The sequence below is a fragment of the Aedes albopictus genome, chromosome 2 (assembly GCF_035046485.1).
Source record: "Aedes albopictus strain Foshan chromosome 2, AalbF5, whole genome shotgun sequence".
NCBI classification, from domain to species: domain Eukaryota; kingdom Metazoa; phylum Arthropoda; class Insecta; order Diptera; family Culicidae; genus Aedes; species Aedes albopictus.
In genome coordinates, this window is record NC_085137.1 from 99282787 (window position 1) to 99299682 (window position 16896).

General features: G+C 38.8%; 2 protein-coding genes across 8 annotated transcripts in view; both read left to right on the plus strand.

Annotated features, from left to right (window-relative positions):
• Positions 1-16896, plus strand: part of LOC109398250 (locomotion-related protein Hikaru genki) — a 47070-nt gene that overhangs the window by 21395 nt on the left and 8779 nt on the right. For 2 of the 7 annotated variants that reach the window (XM_062850112.1, XM_029852760.2), the window contains exons 2-4: positions 5368-6029; positions 15533-16225; positions 16504-16710. In XM_062850112.1, the coding sequence (XP_062706096.1) occupies positions 5774-6029; positions 15533-16225; positions 16504-16710 (1156 nt within the window). In that variant the 5' untranslated portion in view covers positions 5368-5773. The remainder of the gene's footprint in view (positions 1-5367; positions 6030-15532; positions 16226-16503; positions 16711-16896) is intronic. The other 5 variants (XM_062850113.1, XM_029852761.2, XM_062850114.1 and 2 more) reach the window with 3 other exon arrangements.
• Positions 1-16896, plus strand: part of LOC134287678 (uncharacterized) — a 182627-nt gene that overhangs the window by 7212 nt on the left and 158519 nt on the right. The window lies entirely within an intron of this gene.

The following is a 16896-nucleotide window of genomic DNA, read 5'->3' on the forward strand; positions in this document are numbered from 1 at the left end:
CAATGGGAAAACATGCATGGCAAATCAATTTCATCGTTGGTTTTCTATGATCGATTTTCTTATCAGCACCTGCCGATCTCATAGTATAACGATACATCTGCCGGTGTAATACTCATGCCTTAAATAGATCATAAATCCAACGCGCTTTATCTGATCAACTATAGCTATACTATACCCTGTAGCGCGGTGCAGCACCGTCGTCAATCCGAGGATCGAGAGATCGAATCCTAATTTGGCTGAAAGCAGCAAAAAAACAGCAACAGCAGTTCAGGACGTGCCCCAAGCCTCAAAAGTTCCCCAGCAGGAGAGTGAGACAAAAGTAGAGAAAGGGAAGCTGTAAAATGCACGCAAAACAAGAAAAGCTACCAAAAATTGAGATATGCCTTTTCTACCAATTTATGTATTAAAAACGTACAGAAAATGTGATAAATCATAATCCATTCGTTGTATTAAGATGCGCTACACGGTTCCATAGCTTTCATGCCACTACACACAAACACCTCCATTCAAACCCGAGAAGTTGAACCGGGTTGCGTCTAAAAATAACTTTCGCTTTGCTGCTGAGCTTCGCGTCCTATTGTCTACATGGAATTTTCCACTTGCAAACAGCAACCTGCTGGATGCGGGTTTTTCAGTGCACAATGGGTCTAGGGGCTGTCCATAAACCACGTGGTCATTAGGGGGGGTTTCGGCCAATGATCATTTTGTATGGACAAATAAAAAAAATTGTATGGACTAATGACCACGCGGGGGGGGGGGTTGAAAAGTCCCAAAAAAAATGACCACGTGGTTTATGGACAGCCCCCTAGAGTCGTATTTACGAAGACAAAAATGTTTCTGCCAAGTTCTGTCATTTCTTTTATTTTTTCATTATTGTGAAATGATTACGGTCAATCAAGTGTGGCTTATACAAAAATCTGCTGATTAATTATTCTCTATACAATATCAGAATGTTTTACAAAGTTATAGCAAATTTACAAAAAATAAAACATTCGATTTATTTGATTGATTTGTCGTTATTCAAGAGACTTTCAGCCCTTGGATAAAACATTCGAATCATTAAAACTTTTCAAAAAGTTTTCAATAAATTGCAACTTTTTTGCCTTTGGTCATATTTTAGTCGAGTCCAACGATACATGAAGACCAATACATTAGTTACAAACTTTCAAAATTTAATTTAATTCGGTTCGCTTAGTCCTAAGGTACAGTAATTTGATAAACGGAAGTCAAAAACTAGATATAGATAGAAGGGCTCTAATTTCATGTAAAGTTGAATAATCAATCAAGCCCAAATTTGCACCAATTAAATCAAACTCGTTGAGGAACAAGTAATCAAAATTTGAATAGTTTTGGTAGAATTTATAAAAGGATACAACTTGCTAAAAATGTTTTAGGCAATTTTTAAAACTTAGCATGCTTTTGTATATACCACTAGGCGGTGCAAGAGGTCAAGCAAATTTTAAATTTAATATATCTCAGAATTCTGGTCACTTACAAAGTTGGTGTCTTTGACAATGTTGTTTGGTAGGTCAAGGGCTTACAGTTAATGGTCCACTTGTTTCGAAATTTTGCCACAAGGAAGCGCAAGTTACACATTTGCAAAATTATGGAAATGAATGTTTTTTTTCGTAAAGCAATCAAAAAGCTGTAATTTAGTTTTCTTTGAACATATTTAAGACAAGTCAAAGGTTTTTCAAAGAGCTATATATTAGTCATAAATGTGCAAAATTTCATTTCATTCGGTTCACTTAATCCAGAGATATAGCAGTTTAACGAAGAACACTCAAATATGAAACATTTTACTAGAGTCGCTCCAATTTCATTTAAAACTATCCAATCGAGCTCAAATTTGTACCATTTATAGCTAATTAGTTGTGCAACCAGCAGATAAAATTTGAGGATATTCCCTACACATTATAGAAAGTTACAGGTTGCTGAATATATTCGAGATAATAAGTAAAAGATACATGCTTCTACTAATTTGCAACTAACGCCGTCTACTGACAGAATCCTAAACCAATCAGCTAATCAACTGATACGCCTTAATAAATCAAACAACATTGCCGAAGAAACCAACTTTCTAAGTAATCAGAGTTCTGAGATATATGGAATATAATAATTAATTTATCGTCAGCGCTACCTAGTGGTGGAATTTTGAATCAAACGGCCCATCACCAGTAAAACCTTGGCTGGCCTAACAACTTTGCCAAGTATACCGAATATTTAAGTAATCATGGTGCTAAGATGTACGGTATGGAAATTTCGCCAGTGCTACGTTTTGCTGTCTGTGATATCTGTCATACCAGAGACAAACAGACGTAACACTGATAAAATGTTTATACAAAATATCTCATCATCCTGGTTACTTAGAGAGTTGGTGTCTTCGGCAATATTATTTGGCTGGTCAAGAACTAACAAATGATGAGCCGTTTGATTAAAAATTCCACCACAAGGCAGCGCTAGTGAGCAAACAAATATTATATTCCATATATCTTAGGACTCAGATCACTTAGAAAGTTGATGTCTTCGGCGATGTTGTTAGGTTGGTTACGGCCGCTCAGTTGATTAGCTGATTGGTTCAAGGTTCTGTCAGTAGGCGGCGCTAGTTACGAATTAATTGAAGCATGCAACTTTTATTTATTATTTCAAATATATTCAGCAAGCTGTAACTTTTTCAAAAATGCCCCAAATATTCTCAAATTTTTCCTGCCAGTTGCACAACTAGTAAGCAGCTATAAACGGTACAAATTTGGGCTCGATTGGATAACTTTACATAAAATTGGAGCAACTCTAATAAAGTAGTTCATATTTGAGTGTTCTTCGTTTAATTGCTATATCTCTGGATCAAGTGAACCGAATGAAATGCGACATTGCCCAATTATGACTAATACATAGCTCTTTGAAAAACCTTTGACTTGACTTAGACACGTTCAAAGAAAACAAACTTACAGCTTGTTGATTACTTCACGAAAAAATATCAATCATTTGAATGATTTTGCAAATGTGTAACTAGCGCCGCCTAGTGGACCATTAACTGTAAGCGCTTGACTCACTTAACAACGTTGTCGAAGACACCAACTTTCTAAGTGGTGAGAGTCCTGAGATATATGAAATTTAGAATTTGCCGTTTATTGGTGAAATTTCTAATTAAACGATCCATCACCATCCATCATGGCATCGCAAATAAAATTATTAGAAAGCAGATTTTTGAATCAGTTCAACCAGACGAACCACCCTAACATAACAATAATAGGGAATAGGGTCAACAATTGAAAATAAACTTTCTAAAACACAATATGTGTCTAAAAACTTAGAGCTGAAGCTTAAACAGTTTTGTCTTCGCAAATACGGCTCTGGACCCATTGTGCAGTGTGGCGGCTGTATCACTTCCATCACCAAGCCACGTTTGTGTTGATGATGATGGCTTTCAGCCTCCTGCCTATTCATGTGCAGTTATAGCCGTGCTGGTTAGAGCGCAAGATACCGTGTATCACCATGATAGTGTCTCGGATCGATTCCCGCCGCCGCCCGTATTTCTTTTTAAACATGTATTGCTATTTGATGCCGCCGCTGCTGCCATGATCAGTCTAAAAATAGAACAAATAATGAGAAACCAGTGCGACAGAGCACACGCACACATGCGAGATTTTCCTTTTCCAGATTCTAGGAAGCCAATACAATTTTTAGTATACTGCCACCTACCAATTTTTGTATTTGCAAGGCCCTAATACAATATTTGTATATGTTTCATACCCAATTGTATAAGAATTTGCCAATCTCAGGTTGCGTGTGGGCAGGGGAAATATTTGGTTTTTATTTTTGACAATCTGGAGGATAGGAGGAATAATCATTTAATCAGCCGTATATCGGGCCAAAACCTGCTTTTAATTAGCACTAATGGCGCATATACGGCAGATTAGCTTTTAATGACCTGCTGTAAAGGCGCATATAGTGCCGAATTAATGCCATTTTAACTGCTTATTGGTTACCTGGGTAGGCAAACACTAAGCCGTAATAAATTCCAAAGAAGCTGCCGAATTTCCATAAAAATTCAGCACGTAAACACAAAAAAAAAATCGGAGGAATTCGCAAACAATATCCTGAAGAAGTTTTCGAATGATTTTCCAAAAACAAAATGTTTGAAGGGTTTCCTAAGGTTCACATACCGAAACATTTTCCAAAGACCATACTAGAGAAATTCCTCAAGAAGCTGTTTGAAAAAATTTCGAAGGAAATTCTGAAGATTTAAAAAAAATGTCGAAGAGAGCCTCCACCTTCATCTCTTAATCTTGAACACCTTGACTTTTGCGCATTTTTGTTCCTGTTTTGTCTTGTATTTTAAATGCAGTTTTGTTTTTAGTTTTTATAGTTATGTATTAGTTATAAGAGGCCATCATTGGGGCATAAGATGTCTGTTGATGTTAATAATAATAAATAAATAAATAAACACGCATTAAACTCTCATTCACACCACTTGCTTCTGGAGTTCCCAAACTATTTAAAGAGTTTTAAAGAAGATTGCGGTACAGGGTCCTGAAGATCTTCAGGTGGGTTTCAGGTGTCATTTTGCCGGAATCACAGACTTTCATTTCTTCGTCTTCTGTCACGCTTTGCCATAGGTAAGCTTAATAAGGGGCTGTCCATAAACCACGTGGTCATTTTTTTGGGACTTTTCAACCCCCCCCCCCCCCCGCGTGGTCATTAGTCCATTCATTTTTTTTTATTTGTCCATACAAAATGGTCATTGGCCGAAACCCCCCCCCCCCCCCCCCCTCATGACCACGTGGTTTATGGACAGCCCCATACATTTGGCAAAAATTTCTCAAATGGAGGAGATGCGAGAGGTCACTTGTTACGCTGGTGGATTTGATGGCTCAAACTCAAAGAGGTTGTAGAGACCCTTAAAAAGCCATCGAACTTACTATGTACTTGACAGAACAGAATTGCAGGTTGTGTGACCATATCCTTTGTTGGTTAAGCTTGTCGATTCGATGGAGTTCTAGCAGATCCTTGAAAGTCATTGAAATATTACTTGACAAAACGTACATGCATTACTCACAGATGTCCCATATGTGAATGCTTCCCTTTAATTCACTATTTTTTACTCAAATAAATACGAGCATTCCGTTTACGCCGAAGAAAAATAAGCAACTCTTTTAGTTATTCCTCCCAGCAGAGTGCTTTAACATAAATACAGATCACATATTAGTCGTTTTCTAAAAATATCCGTTGGGTTTCCTGTTTTTGGCTTGGTTTGCTCAAGGCTTCACCTACCTATTCACATATGCCGTATATTTTTCTCTATCTGCCAGCCAGTCAACCTCAGAACGTTTACTGAGTTGGTTTCTTTGCTTTTTTCCGTTCCAGGATCTACGCTCTATCACATTGCCCACCGTTCCGCGCCATTCAGAGTGAAAGCTTCCGCGTTAAAAAGGATACCCCCGGGGGACTCAGTGCCGTTCCATCCGCCGCCGTCGGCCGCACCGGTTAGCTGTGTGGGTGTGTTTGTGACAACGACACGGCGGGGATTATATTTCCATATCACTTTGGAATACTATTGCCCCAGCAGCCAGCAGCCGATGTTTGCACAATCAGAGACAGCTTCTGCTTGAGCAAACATACTCCTGTTCGGAAGAAGGCTTTAGCAGCGGCGACATCTCTGCTGCTCGACTTGCTAGAGCAGGCAATGCGAAATCATCTGCCAAGTGGAAGAAATCAGATTTCATCAAATCAGCACCGTTGACGCGCCAATATTCTTTCACACGCGGGGTGAATGCAGCAGAGCCAAGGCGTGCGTTGGAGCGGAAAAAACGTGTCGCTACAACCGGGACAAGCGCTCCAGAGTGGAAAAAGGATGCCCCGAACGGTGGCCAACTCGTCGTCGTTGACGGCGAAAGTATGTAAAATTGAAATTGGAAAATGTTTGCTTTTCGTCACACTGCTAACGAGTGTTTGCTTTCGAGCGACTCTCAGTGACGATGCATCATCTTCCTCGGATCCGCAGCATTCAGCGTCGACGAACGAACCCGGTGAGATTTTGTTTATCTTTTTTTTTATTACTGTTATGTACATGTGTTGTGACCCCAGACGGTGGCGATCCGAATATTTCGGGTGTCCGTTGATTGATGTTGGGAGATTTGAATTCTTTTTCATTAAAAATGAACTCTGATGCGGGTCAAATCTACCATTCGGTTTTTGAATAAATGAGATCATTCGTAGAAGACATTCTTTAGTTGATTAAGTCTGAACACTCCGTCTAGTTCATCGAAAAAGTATCTCTAAGAATTTCCGCAAAAAGTTGTCAAAAAATACTGCTAAATTTAAAGACAATTACACCGTCTTCGACCTTGCGGCCTCTACAGACTGAACATTACACGGTAAAAATTCTGCACGCTCAATGTAAGGGAAAAATCCCTTAACTATTCAACATCCCAATCAGCATGATCAGAAAGGCTTTTCCTTTGAAATCACAATGCTGTCAGTGTTGATTTGATAACCAAAACAAACCCACCGGAGAAATCAACTAAAAATCCCTTCAATTTGCACTAGTGTACAAAGCAGTACGATCCAAAGTGAAAAGATGTTGATTTGATAATGACTGTTTTGGGTATGAAAGTAAATATAGATGACAGGTGGTAGAAAGTGTTTCGCTTCGAATCGTACCTCTCTAACAGGTGTGAAGTAGTGTAGTGGTAAAACAGATGATCGTAAATCTCAAGGTCCTGGTATCGAATCTGGGTGAGCTTAGCAGCACTTTTTTTTTTAAATTCTATATTCGAATTCAAAACAATGTCAACAACGAATTGAAGTGAAGTTCAATTAAAATTGAAGAGGCATTGGATGTTCCTTTTCGAATGATATTTAATTGATAACAAACTGATTAAACAATAATGCGAATTCAAGTGCCAAATCCGTTCATATCACAGTGCAGATTTTTTACCGTGTACACTAACGTTTGACAACGGACAACACATATAACATCCAGTGGCCCAGTGGAGAATTTTTCGTCCGACGAAAAGTTTTCCCCGACTGGAGCGGGAATCGAACCCACACTCCGAGGCTTGCGAGACACCTAAACGACTGACGCCGCTAACCACTCGGCCACGAAGCCTTATGATACAGGGAACTGTTATGATGATTCTCAGCTTCCCGAATTAACTTAGCTTAGGCTGACTATACATTGCAATGTTGCTTCGCCATGATTGATCTGAACTGGTATGAATTGCACTGAGATCCAACTGAATAAGGGGCTGGGAGCTGGGACACTCCAAGTATTCTCAAAGCGTATTCTGATACATTTTGGATCAATACCGGCGCTGGCCAAGTCCTTACAGTCTGTTGGGAAGGGAAAGAAATAAAAATTCCCTGAAACCCTTTGAAACGCCCCTGAGACCTCCTGAAGTGCCCTAGAGTTCCCCTGGAATATCCCAGAGACCGTCCATGCGAACTTCGGGGTTGTGTAACAATTATGAGTCAATTTGTTACCTATTATGGGTCACTCAAGAGGAACCGGCTCAACAATAATATTTTGTCGATTTTGTCAATCAATGATCATTTATTCTTGGTAGATCAACTATAGTAGAAACCAAAACTGGGCTCAAACATCTTAACGAAGCGTGTTTTCACGATTTGGAATCAATTTTTCAAAATCGGGACAAAATCTCCAACACAACTAACGATAAGCGCCTAAAAGTATACAATGCTCATATACGCAGAACTCTCAATTTTATGCTGCACAAAAAGTGACCCATAATGGGGCACGTTCGGTGTAGTACTAGATTTGTAGTAATGAGCTGAATTTTAGTATGGTGAGAAGGTCAATTCTCCGTTTCTGCAATGAAATGGCGCAAAAAGCGTGGGTATTATGATTCCTTGTCAAATTTGATGCTGTTTGAGCAAAACTTTGGATAACTATGCTGTTTATGTTGCAAGAAATGGAGAAAATAACAACACTGTTGCCCAAAGTTTTGCTCAAACAGCATCAAATTAGGCAAGGAATCATAATACCCACGCTTTTTGCACCATTTCATTGCAGAAATGGAGAATTGACCTTCTCACCATACTAAAATTCAGCTCATTACTACAAATCTAGTACTTCACCGATCTGTCCTATTGTGTGTGTTTTCGGTGTTTCTTGGCACAATAATGAGTCATTTAAGTGCCTTTAAGTTGCCTGAAATTAGCTTTAATTAGCTGCAATCACATGAATTTCCACATTAAGAGCGTTAATTATACCTTTGTTCTGGTGGCGATACTATTTCACACTTAAAAATCAGTAAACCTTGCTTTTACATAGATTACGAAAGCAGCGCACGCACTTTCTGATATTCACAATCGAAGCGTTACTTTGACAGATGGTTTAGCGCCGAACAAAAAATTATTGAAAATATGTATTTTTTGACGTTTAAGCCTACAGGGGATGGCCAAAATGTTTGGGATAGGCAACTTTTTTTCTCCCACAAAAAAAAAATCAACATGCTGTAACTTTTCATAGAGTGCATCAAAAAATCTCAAATTTTGACTGTTTGTCAACCTATCATATGTGCATAATTGGTACAAATTTGGGCTCGATTGAATAATTTTTCGCAAAGTTAGAACCGTTCGGGTAAAACACTATTATTTAGACAACTAATTTTTGAACTGTCATATCTCGGAAACCAGTGAACCGAATTGAATGAAATTTTTAACGTTTATCAACAATATATTGATACTTTACGACGTTATAAAATGTAATATTTTCTCACGGCGAATTAAGTTATACCGGGTTGAAATTTTTACCCATATAGAGGAAAATAAGTCAAATTTACAATACCACACAAAAATTACTAAATGGGTTCTTCCTTTAATCTAAATAGGCTCTAACATATCTGATTAGAGATAACTTGAGAACAGAAATGGAAAATCTTTGGATATCACCACTAAAATTTATTGACATTGATGTAAAAAATTACATTTTTTCGAGAAAAATCCAAAAAGTGTCAATCCATGATAACTTTTTTCAATGTTTAAAAAGTACCCATGTTTTAATAGTTTGTGAAGCATTTGAATATTGTTAGTGTACGTTCGAAATTTCATTCAATTCGGTTCACTCGTTTCCGAGATATGACAGCTCAAAAATGAGTAGTCTAAAAAATAGTGTTTTACCCCGACGGTTCTAACTTTGCGAAACATTATTCAATCGAGCCCAAATTTGTACCAATGATGCACATATAATAGGTTGACAAACAGTCAAAATTTGAGATTCTTTGATGCACTCAATGGAAAGTTATAGCATGTTGATTTTTTTTTGTGAGAGAAAAAAAAGTTGCCTATCCCAAACATTTTGGCCACCCCCTGTATGTGTGATACGTATAGTGACACAAAACAAATCAACTTATGTACGAAAAAGGGTACTGATTAACAAAAGCTTGCAATCAATTAGTATTTATCTATGACCCATAATTCTGCAATGAGTGTACATGTGATATATTTCAATGAGAATTGCACAATATTTTTTGTTAGGGTTGGAGCGTTAGATAGAAATGTCTTATGTCCTTTTACAGCTGTAACACAGATCTCCAGGCTATCCAAAACGTCCAGAAGTTTTGAACTTTGTCTACTGAATACAAATAGCTGTGTTTAATTATCAAATCACTTGTACTTGATTCATTCATATATTCAAAATTACATTTTGATGATGGTAGTCATGACCTGGTGATGTTCTGATAACTTAAAATAGCTCTGGAGTTCTGATTGTAAGGCCTTTACCTGTAATAGCATATCAAACTAATGTATGAATATCAGAACTGATCTCATTAGATCCATACATGTAAATCAGAGTATGAAAGACTAACTGTACATCAATGGCGATACCTTAGGCCATCCAAAACATTATGGAGTTAAGGCCTTTGAATGGGTGACAAAACGTCGAAAGACAAAACGTCGAATGCCAAAACGTCGAATGCCAAAACAAACATCAGAGTTTGCCCATTTGATTCATACACATAGTGCAAGCCATGGGAGAGAAGTTTCAAGAGCATCAGAGATATCCGAGGACACCTTTCAGTATTATGTAATTAAGGCCTTCAGATCTACACTCGTAAAAAAGCATCCAGCACGTTCTAAACTTGTTGTAGTGTTTTTCAGTAGACATAGATGACAACATAGAAGATCAACGCTCGTCACAAAGCATCGGCTACACGTCAAACTCACTATAACGCGTTCTGGTAGTCATAGAAGATCAGTTGATTCAAGTGATAGACATGGTACACTAATTACGTAATGCAAAATTTGCCATTTCAGACCCCCCTCCCTCCCCATATTACGCTTTTTGTATGAAAAGTCAAAATATTTTGTATGGATCGTAACGCTAAGCTCGATTCCCCCTCCTCCTATAGCGTTACGTAATTTGTGAGAAATCTTTGGAGGATTCCCGAGGAATACTCGGGGTACTCCCGGAGAAATTCCCGTGGAATTCCTGGAGGAATTCTCGAGGAACTCCTGCAGGTTTAAAAAAAGCAATACATGTATAAATCAAATGAGCAAATTCTTATATTTGAGCTCTTCCATTGATAGACCGTTACACATGCAAACCATATGTCTCATTTTCTGAAGAGTTTGGATGATCCGGGAAGATTCTAAGATGTAGGGGGATTAGGGGCATAATGGACACCCTAAGCAAATGAGTATGTTAGGCCTGTATAACAGACAAAAACTTAACATATTAACAGTTGGCTTACAACTTTAACTTGTTTCCTACGTATTTCAATCATGCACAACAGGTAGAATGTCATTATTGCAAAGAAATAATGAATTGTAAACCGTGTGTTTTTTGGGGCTGGCAGGAAAGGTACGGGGCGTTATGGACACCCATCGGGGCATAATGGACACCCCTGCATATTTTATGCTATATCTTTGATAATATCGACCAGTTAAGTAATTTGCCTACGGAGATCAATATCACAGATATAATACTCGAACTTGGACGAGTTTACATAACATCAAAGTTAATTAAATAAATTTTAGGCTAAAATAATCGGATTGATTTTTTCCTCCCTCACTCTCTAAAACGCCTAACAGTATGCAACGCGCGTACATCCATTCATAATTGCCAGTGTTCATTTCACCCCGAATCGACTACAACATTGAAATTGCTATTTTGAGTACGTTCCGATAAAAAGTATAATACTTCATCCGTTGCTAAATCTGCGTATATATGTAGATTTGCTAACAATTCACTTGTTTTATGGTGGACACACGCAAATACGCGTAGTACCTTATTTGCTACTGCTTCGAAATTATAAGAAATCCACCATATGAAAAACATATTTCAATTTCAATGATATTTTAATTATTTTGAAGGAATATAAATGATACTTTTGAAAAATAGAACAATGACTTGTTCCTTTACACTTACGCATTAAAAGTTTTACATAAAAGTCAACGGTTTCGACAAAAATAGGGGTGTCCATTTCGCCCCGGGTGTCCATTATGCCCCTAATCCCCCTATATTCAATTATCACGTGAATCAATTGATCATCTATGACCAGGCCCGTGCACAGAAGTGGCACCAAGGGAGGGGTTTTTCCCAATTTCGGCAAAAGGCGGAGGGGCGCCTAGCGTATGAAGCGTCAGTAATGGGGAGGGTTTAACCCCCAAACCCCCCCCCCCCCTTGTGCACGGGCTTGTCTATGACTATACTTTGTGACGAGTGTAGATTTGAAGGTCTTAACCATATAATATAAAAAATGATGCTTCAGATATCGCTGATGTACTGCAAATTTGCCTCCCACGATTTCGGCACCAACATTTCAAAAGGGCGTAACTGCATTTTGAATCAAACCACTTTTTCACATCTGTGGGTCATATTTTAAGTTTCCCACGAAATTCACAAACATTACTAGACAGAGAAATTGCTCTTCTTTCCTGTACTGGCGGTGATTTGCATGGCGGCATTGAAATACGATCCACAGATGTGAAAGAGGGATTTGTTTCAAAATGCAGTTACGCCCTTTTGAAATGTTGGTGCCGATTTGTATTATATGTTTGAATCAAATGAGATAAATGCTGATATTAGTGCACTTGATAGGTCATTACAAATGAAAACCGTATATTTAAGCTTCACAATGGTTTGGATGATCTAGAAAAACTTTAAGTTATATGATATATGGTCGAACTTATCATCCATGTCTACTGAAACACACTACAACAAGTTTTGAACGTACAGGATGCTTTGATACGAGTGTACATCTGAAGGCCTTAACCACATAATACTGAAAGTTGACCTCGGATATCTCTGATGCTCTGGAAACTTCTCTCCCATGGCTTGCACTATGTGTATGAATCAAATGGGCAAACTCTGATGTTTGTGCACTTCTGTTGATATACCATTTCAAATACAAACCATATATCTCAACTTCAGAATAGTTCGGATGATCCAGGATGCCTCTTTAATGTGTATACATTAGCGTGGGTCATAGAGGTCGTTTTTTCAGATCAAGGTTATTTTGACTCCATTTTGGGTCCTGAACGACTGTACAAAATTTGAGCTCGATCAGTCATGCCTACACTTTGCGCATCGCGGTTGAAATTTGTATGGGATATTATATGGGAAAACTCACTTTTTTGCATTTTCCTTATAGAAGAATAAAATTATTCTGAAAGTATTTAACCGATTATGTTAAAGGATAGCCTCAGATGTCCTGAAAAACTTTGCCGAAGACCGCAAAGTGATCCGAATCTTGTAACAAAAGTTATAACTTACTGATCGCCTGAGTGTGCTTATCTTTTAACATGTAAAGGAATAACATCAATAATAAAATCTCAATTTTTGGCCTGACTTTCGATGAGTGTATCTTTTTCCACATGCATCGGATCGCTTTGCGGGCTTCGACAAAGTTTTTCGACACATCCTGGACTGTACTTTATCATTAGTGGTTATATGGTATAGGACAATTTTGAGCAACTTTCAAGAAAAATACGAAAAAGTATGATTTCCCATGTAAAATCTCATACAAACTTCAATCGCGATGCGCAAAATGTAGGCTAAACCAACCATGTCCAAATTTTGCACAGTTATTTGGGACCTCAAAGGGCATCTTAAAAACTTTGATCTGATTAAATCTGATCAATTTTAAATTTCCCCATACAACGTTGACCCACCCTAATATACATGTATCATATGATTCAACTGATCTTCTATGACTACCATAACGCACCATACCGAGTTTGAAATGCACCCAATGCGTTATTACGGGTGTAGATATAAAGGCCTTAACTCCATAATGATTTGGATGGCCTAAGGTATCGCCATTGATGTGCAGTTAGTCTTTCATACTCTGATTTACATGTATAGATCTAATGAAATCAGTTCTGACATTCATACATTAGTTTGATATACTGTTACAGGTAAAGGTCTTACAATCAGAACTCAGGAGCTATTTTAAGTTGTCAGAACATGACCAGGTCATTACTATCATCGTTTCATGTTTCAAAATGTATATTTGAATGTAATTCATCAAGTTCAAGTGATCTAAAAAGTAAACACAGCTATTTGTATTCAGTAGACAAAGTTCAAAACTTCTGGACGTTTTGGATCTATGTTACAACTGTAAAAGGACATAAGACGTTTCTATCTAACAGCCCCAACCCAAACAAAGAATATTGTGCAATTTCCATTGAAATATATCACATGTACATAGAAATTAAACGCAGATTCGAGCGAAGAACAAGTGGTGTACACTACATTTGCAGCTATATCTCCAAAATGTTCTAGCATAACATAATCTCCATATATGCAAATGATAGCACAACTAATTCCAGTTAGCCTAGTTGTTAAGGCTATGGATCGCCAATCCGGAGACGGCGGGTTCGATTCCCGTTCCGGTCGAGAAAATTTTCTCGACTCCCAGGACATAGCGTATCATTGTACTTGCCACACAATATACAAATTCATGCAATGGCAGGCAAAGAAAGCCCTTCAATTAATAACTGTGGAAGTGCTCAAGAGAACACTAAGTTGAAGAGAGGCAGGCCAAGTTCCAATGCGAACGTCGAGCCATACAGAAGAAGAAGAAGAAGAAGAAGAAGAAGAAGAAGAAGAAGCACAATTAATTCCCTTGATAAAACTATTTTGGTTGTGAAAATCCACCCACTGGTTCGAAAGCTATAAGTAAAACTATACATAAAAGTTGTCCACATCTTTTAAGGGTTAATTGAATAGTGAAGCATTGATTGATACTAGAGGAGATATTTTAGACAACCATATTCGGGCCCGCTTGAACAAAAGAGATGCGGGCAACAATGCCTGCCACTAGCATGCAGGTACCTCTTGAAATCACGTGTGAAGCTCTAAGCACTCTTAGCCCAAATTTCTTATACGCAACTGGATTTCAAGCAACACAACATGTTTTATAGCTAGATCCTATCCTGTTCTTCCATTGCAATTGTTGACCTGTAGGTCAGATCTTGTTAAGATAAACTAAATAGAGCGTGCAAATCGTACCATTTGCCACAATAGATACCACAAAAGCCACATGTCAGTAATCTCAAATCGCAAGCAAGCTAAGCGGAAATTTTCGTCATACACCATCAGTAAACACCATCCCATCTGTTTCCTCATGCCAAGAAAGCTAAGCGCACAAGAGACGAAACCCATTATTCATCCAGGTTGTAAATCTAATTACTTTCAAGCATTATTGGACGTGAAAGACAACATCTTCATGCTTGAGTTCGCCCTTCTTGTCGCTCTCGGAAGAAACCAGAGCGCACCATCTGGTTGATATGTAGATTCTATTCAAGCCAGACGGAGTACTCAGAATTCATTACAAAAGTGCATAGATGAACTATTACGGAGCTTACTGCGCCCGATGGTGTCACCTCCGAACAGAACAAACCACCATCCATCCATCCATCTATCTATACCGACACCCATCGGTTACAGCGGTTTGCGTTCATTCTTGGTCGTCTTGGCTTTTGCTTAAAACGGAGAAGAATATCATATCTTGGGAAATATGATGAAGCAACCCGACTGCAATCTATTACCTTTTACACTTTCCACATCAATTTCATCCCTGTGGTGTGCACACGTTTAGTGCGATGGGGGTTTAGGTGAATTAGGTTATTTCGAATCCCCTTGATTGCAGTCAGTGGCTCCAAGAGTGTAGGAAACCCAGGGAGCCTGAAATAGAAAATTGATTCAATTTAATCCCGTAACCAGACGAGATAAAATGTGGCGGTAAAGGTACGAGAAGATGGAAGACACGTAAATCGCGCGTGAATTTGTAGCAGCGTTGTTGCTGTTGGCTAATGTTGCAAATTATGGATACAACTTTGGCAGTGTTTAGAGACTCAGTCATATCAGACCAAAACGAATGTGTAATTACGGGTCACAAGTAAAGCTTGTTCTGTTCTAAACTTACGGTGATTACAGATTATTTCGTCTATCCCCTGCAGTTTAGAAGAACTTATTTAATATACTAACATCCATTTCTATCTTGTATTTGAAACTATTTTTCAAATTTTCTGTTCTCCTATTTCTATTCACAAATTTCAGAAACGGAAATCGGTTGTCCTCCACCGGATTTTAAAATCTCCCGCTCTCGAAAGAACTTTCCGACGACAGAGGCACCGTTCGTCACGTTCGAAACAACGCAGATCTATCTGCCGCAGGACTTTACGACCGCCGATTTCGAATTTGTGGATGCCAAGAAGTCCGCTTCGGTTGCGGAAGGTGCCCTGCTGAACAGCCAGAATGCTCAACTGCACGATTCTCACGATACACCGTTTTGGTGGGAGATGGGAATCCAAAATGCGGAAGCACGTGAATCGTTGGCTGCGGTTTCGTTCCCATCGTACAAGCAACGTGCCAAGCGAGGTTTGAGAAGAAGTCACCGAGTTCGGCGATCGGCTATCGATACGCTCACACAGGATAACCTACTGTTGCACCAGGAGCTGACGCCAGTCGTTGTGATCAACAACATTTTCAACGAGAACGATAGCGATCACAGTGTGTTCGATAATGTGTTTCTGAGCGGAAAACAGTTGGATAAGGAGTTGGATGAAGAGAAGGACCACTACGTGGATCAGAACGAAATTGGTGAAGTTCTGGAGACGGAGGTTGTTGATGGTCGTGGAGTGAAGACAAGAGTAAAGCGAAAGTCAGGAAAGACGACCGGGGCACTGAGTAGGGCGAAGGGAAGTGGAAGCGACAGTGGTAGCAAAAGTATCACCAGACACAACAAACAAGGTGAGTTTTATCTTGGTATGGGGATGGTGAAGAATAATACGGATTTAGTTCTAAATTAGATTGTAAGAGTTAGTGTTGAGCTTGTTAGCGGTAGTTGATGAGTAAAATCACAATCCTGGTCTGATGATTTGGCGATGAACTTGAATTGGCGCAAGATAACCTTATAAATTCTAAATTGTATTATGGATTGACTGATTTTGGGCAAAGTTTATTCCCTTTAGCTCAAGAGCAGTTAGTTTGCTAAGAGTGTGTCCTTATTTTACCAATACTGAGAATAGAACATGATCTAGATATCTTGGACGAGGAGCAAGATGACCACAAGGTGCGTGTCGAGGGTGGTACATCAGAGGACGCCAAACCTTACCATCGAGAGGAAACGATGGCAAGGGAGAAGCGTAAATCTGGTAAGGCAACTGGTGCTCTTAGTCGTCCGAAAGGTGGTAGCGATAGCGGCAGTAAAAGTATCAGTCGAAATGCCAACAAAGGTGAGCCTTGCTAGATCATAGAGTTTCATCCCCTTTTTACATTACATCGCCTCAAATCGCTCGCTGTATCTACGCTTCAGAGTAGAGAACACTCAGTTGAGGTCTTCGCTTCGCATTCAAATAGACCAATCACTCGCATCCAAATCGATTCATATGAAACATCTAGTCCGCTAAACAACCACTTCA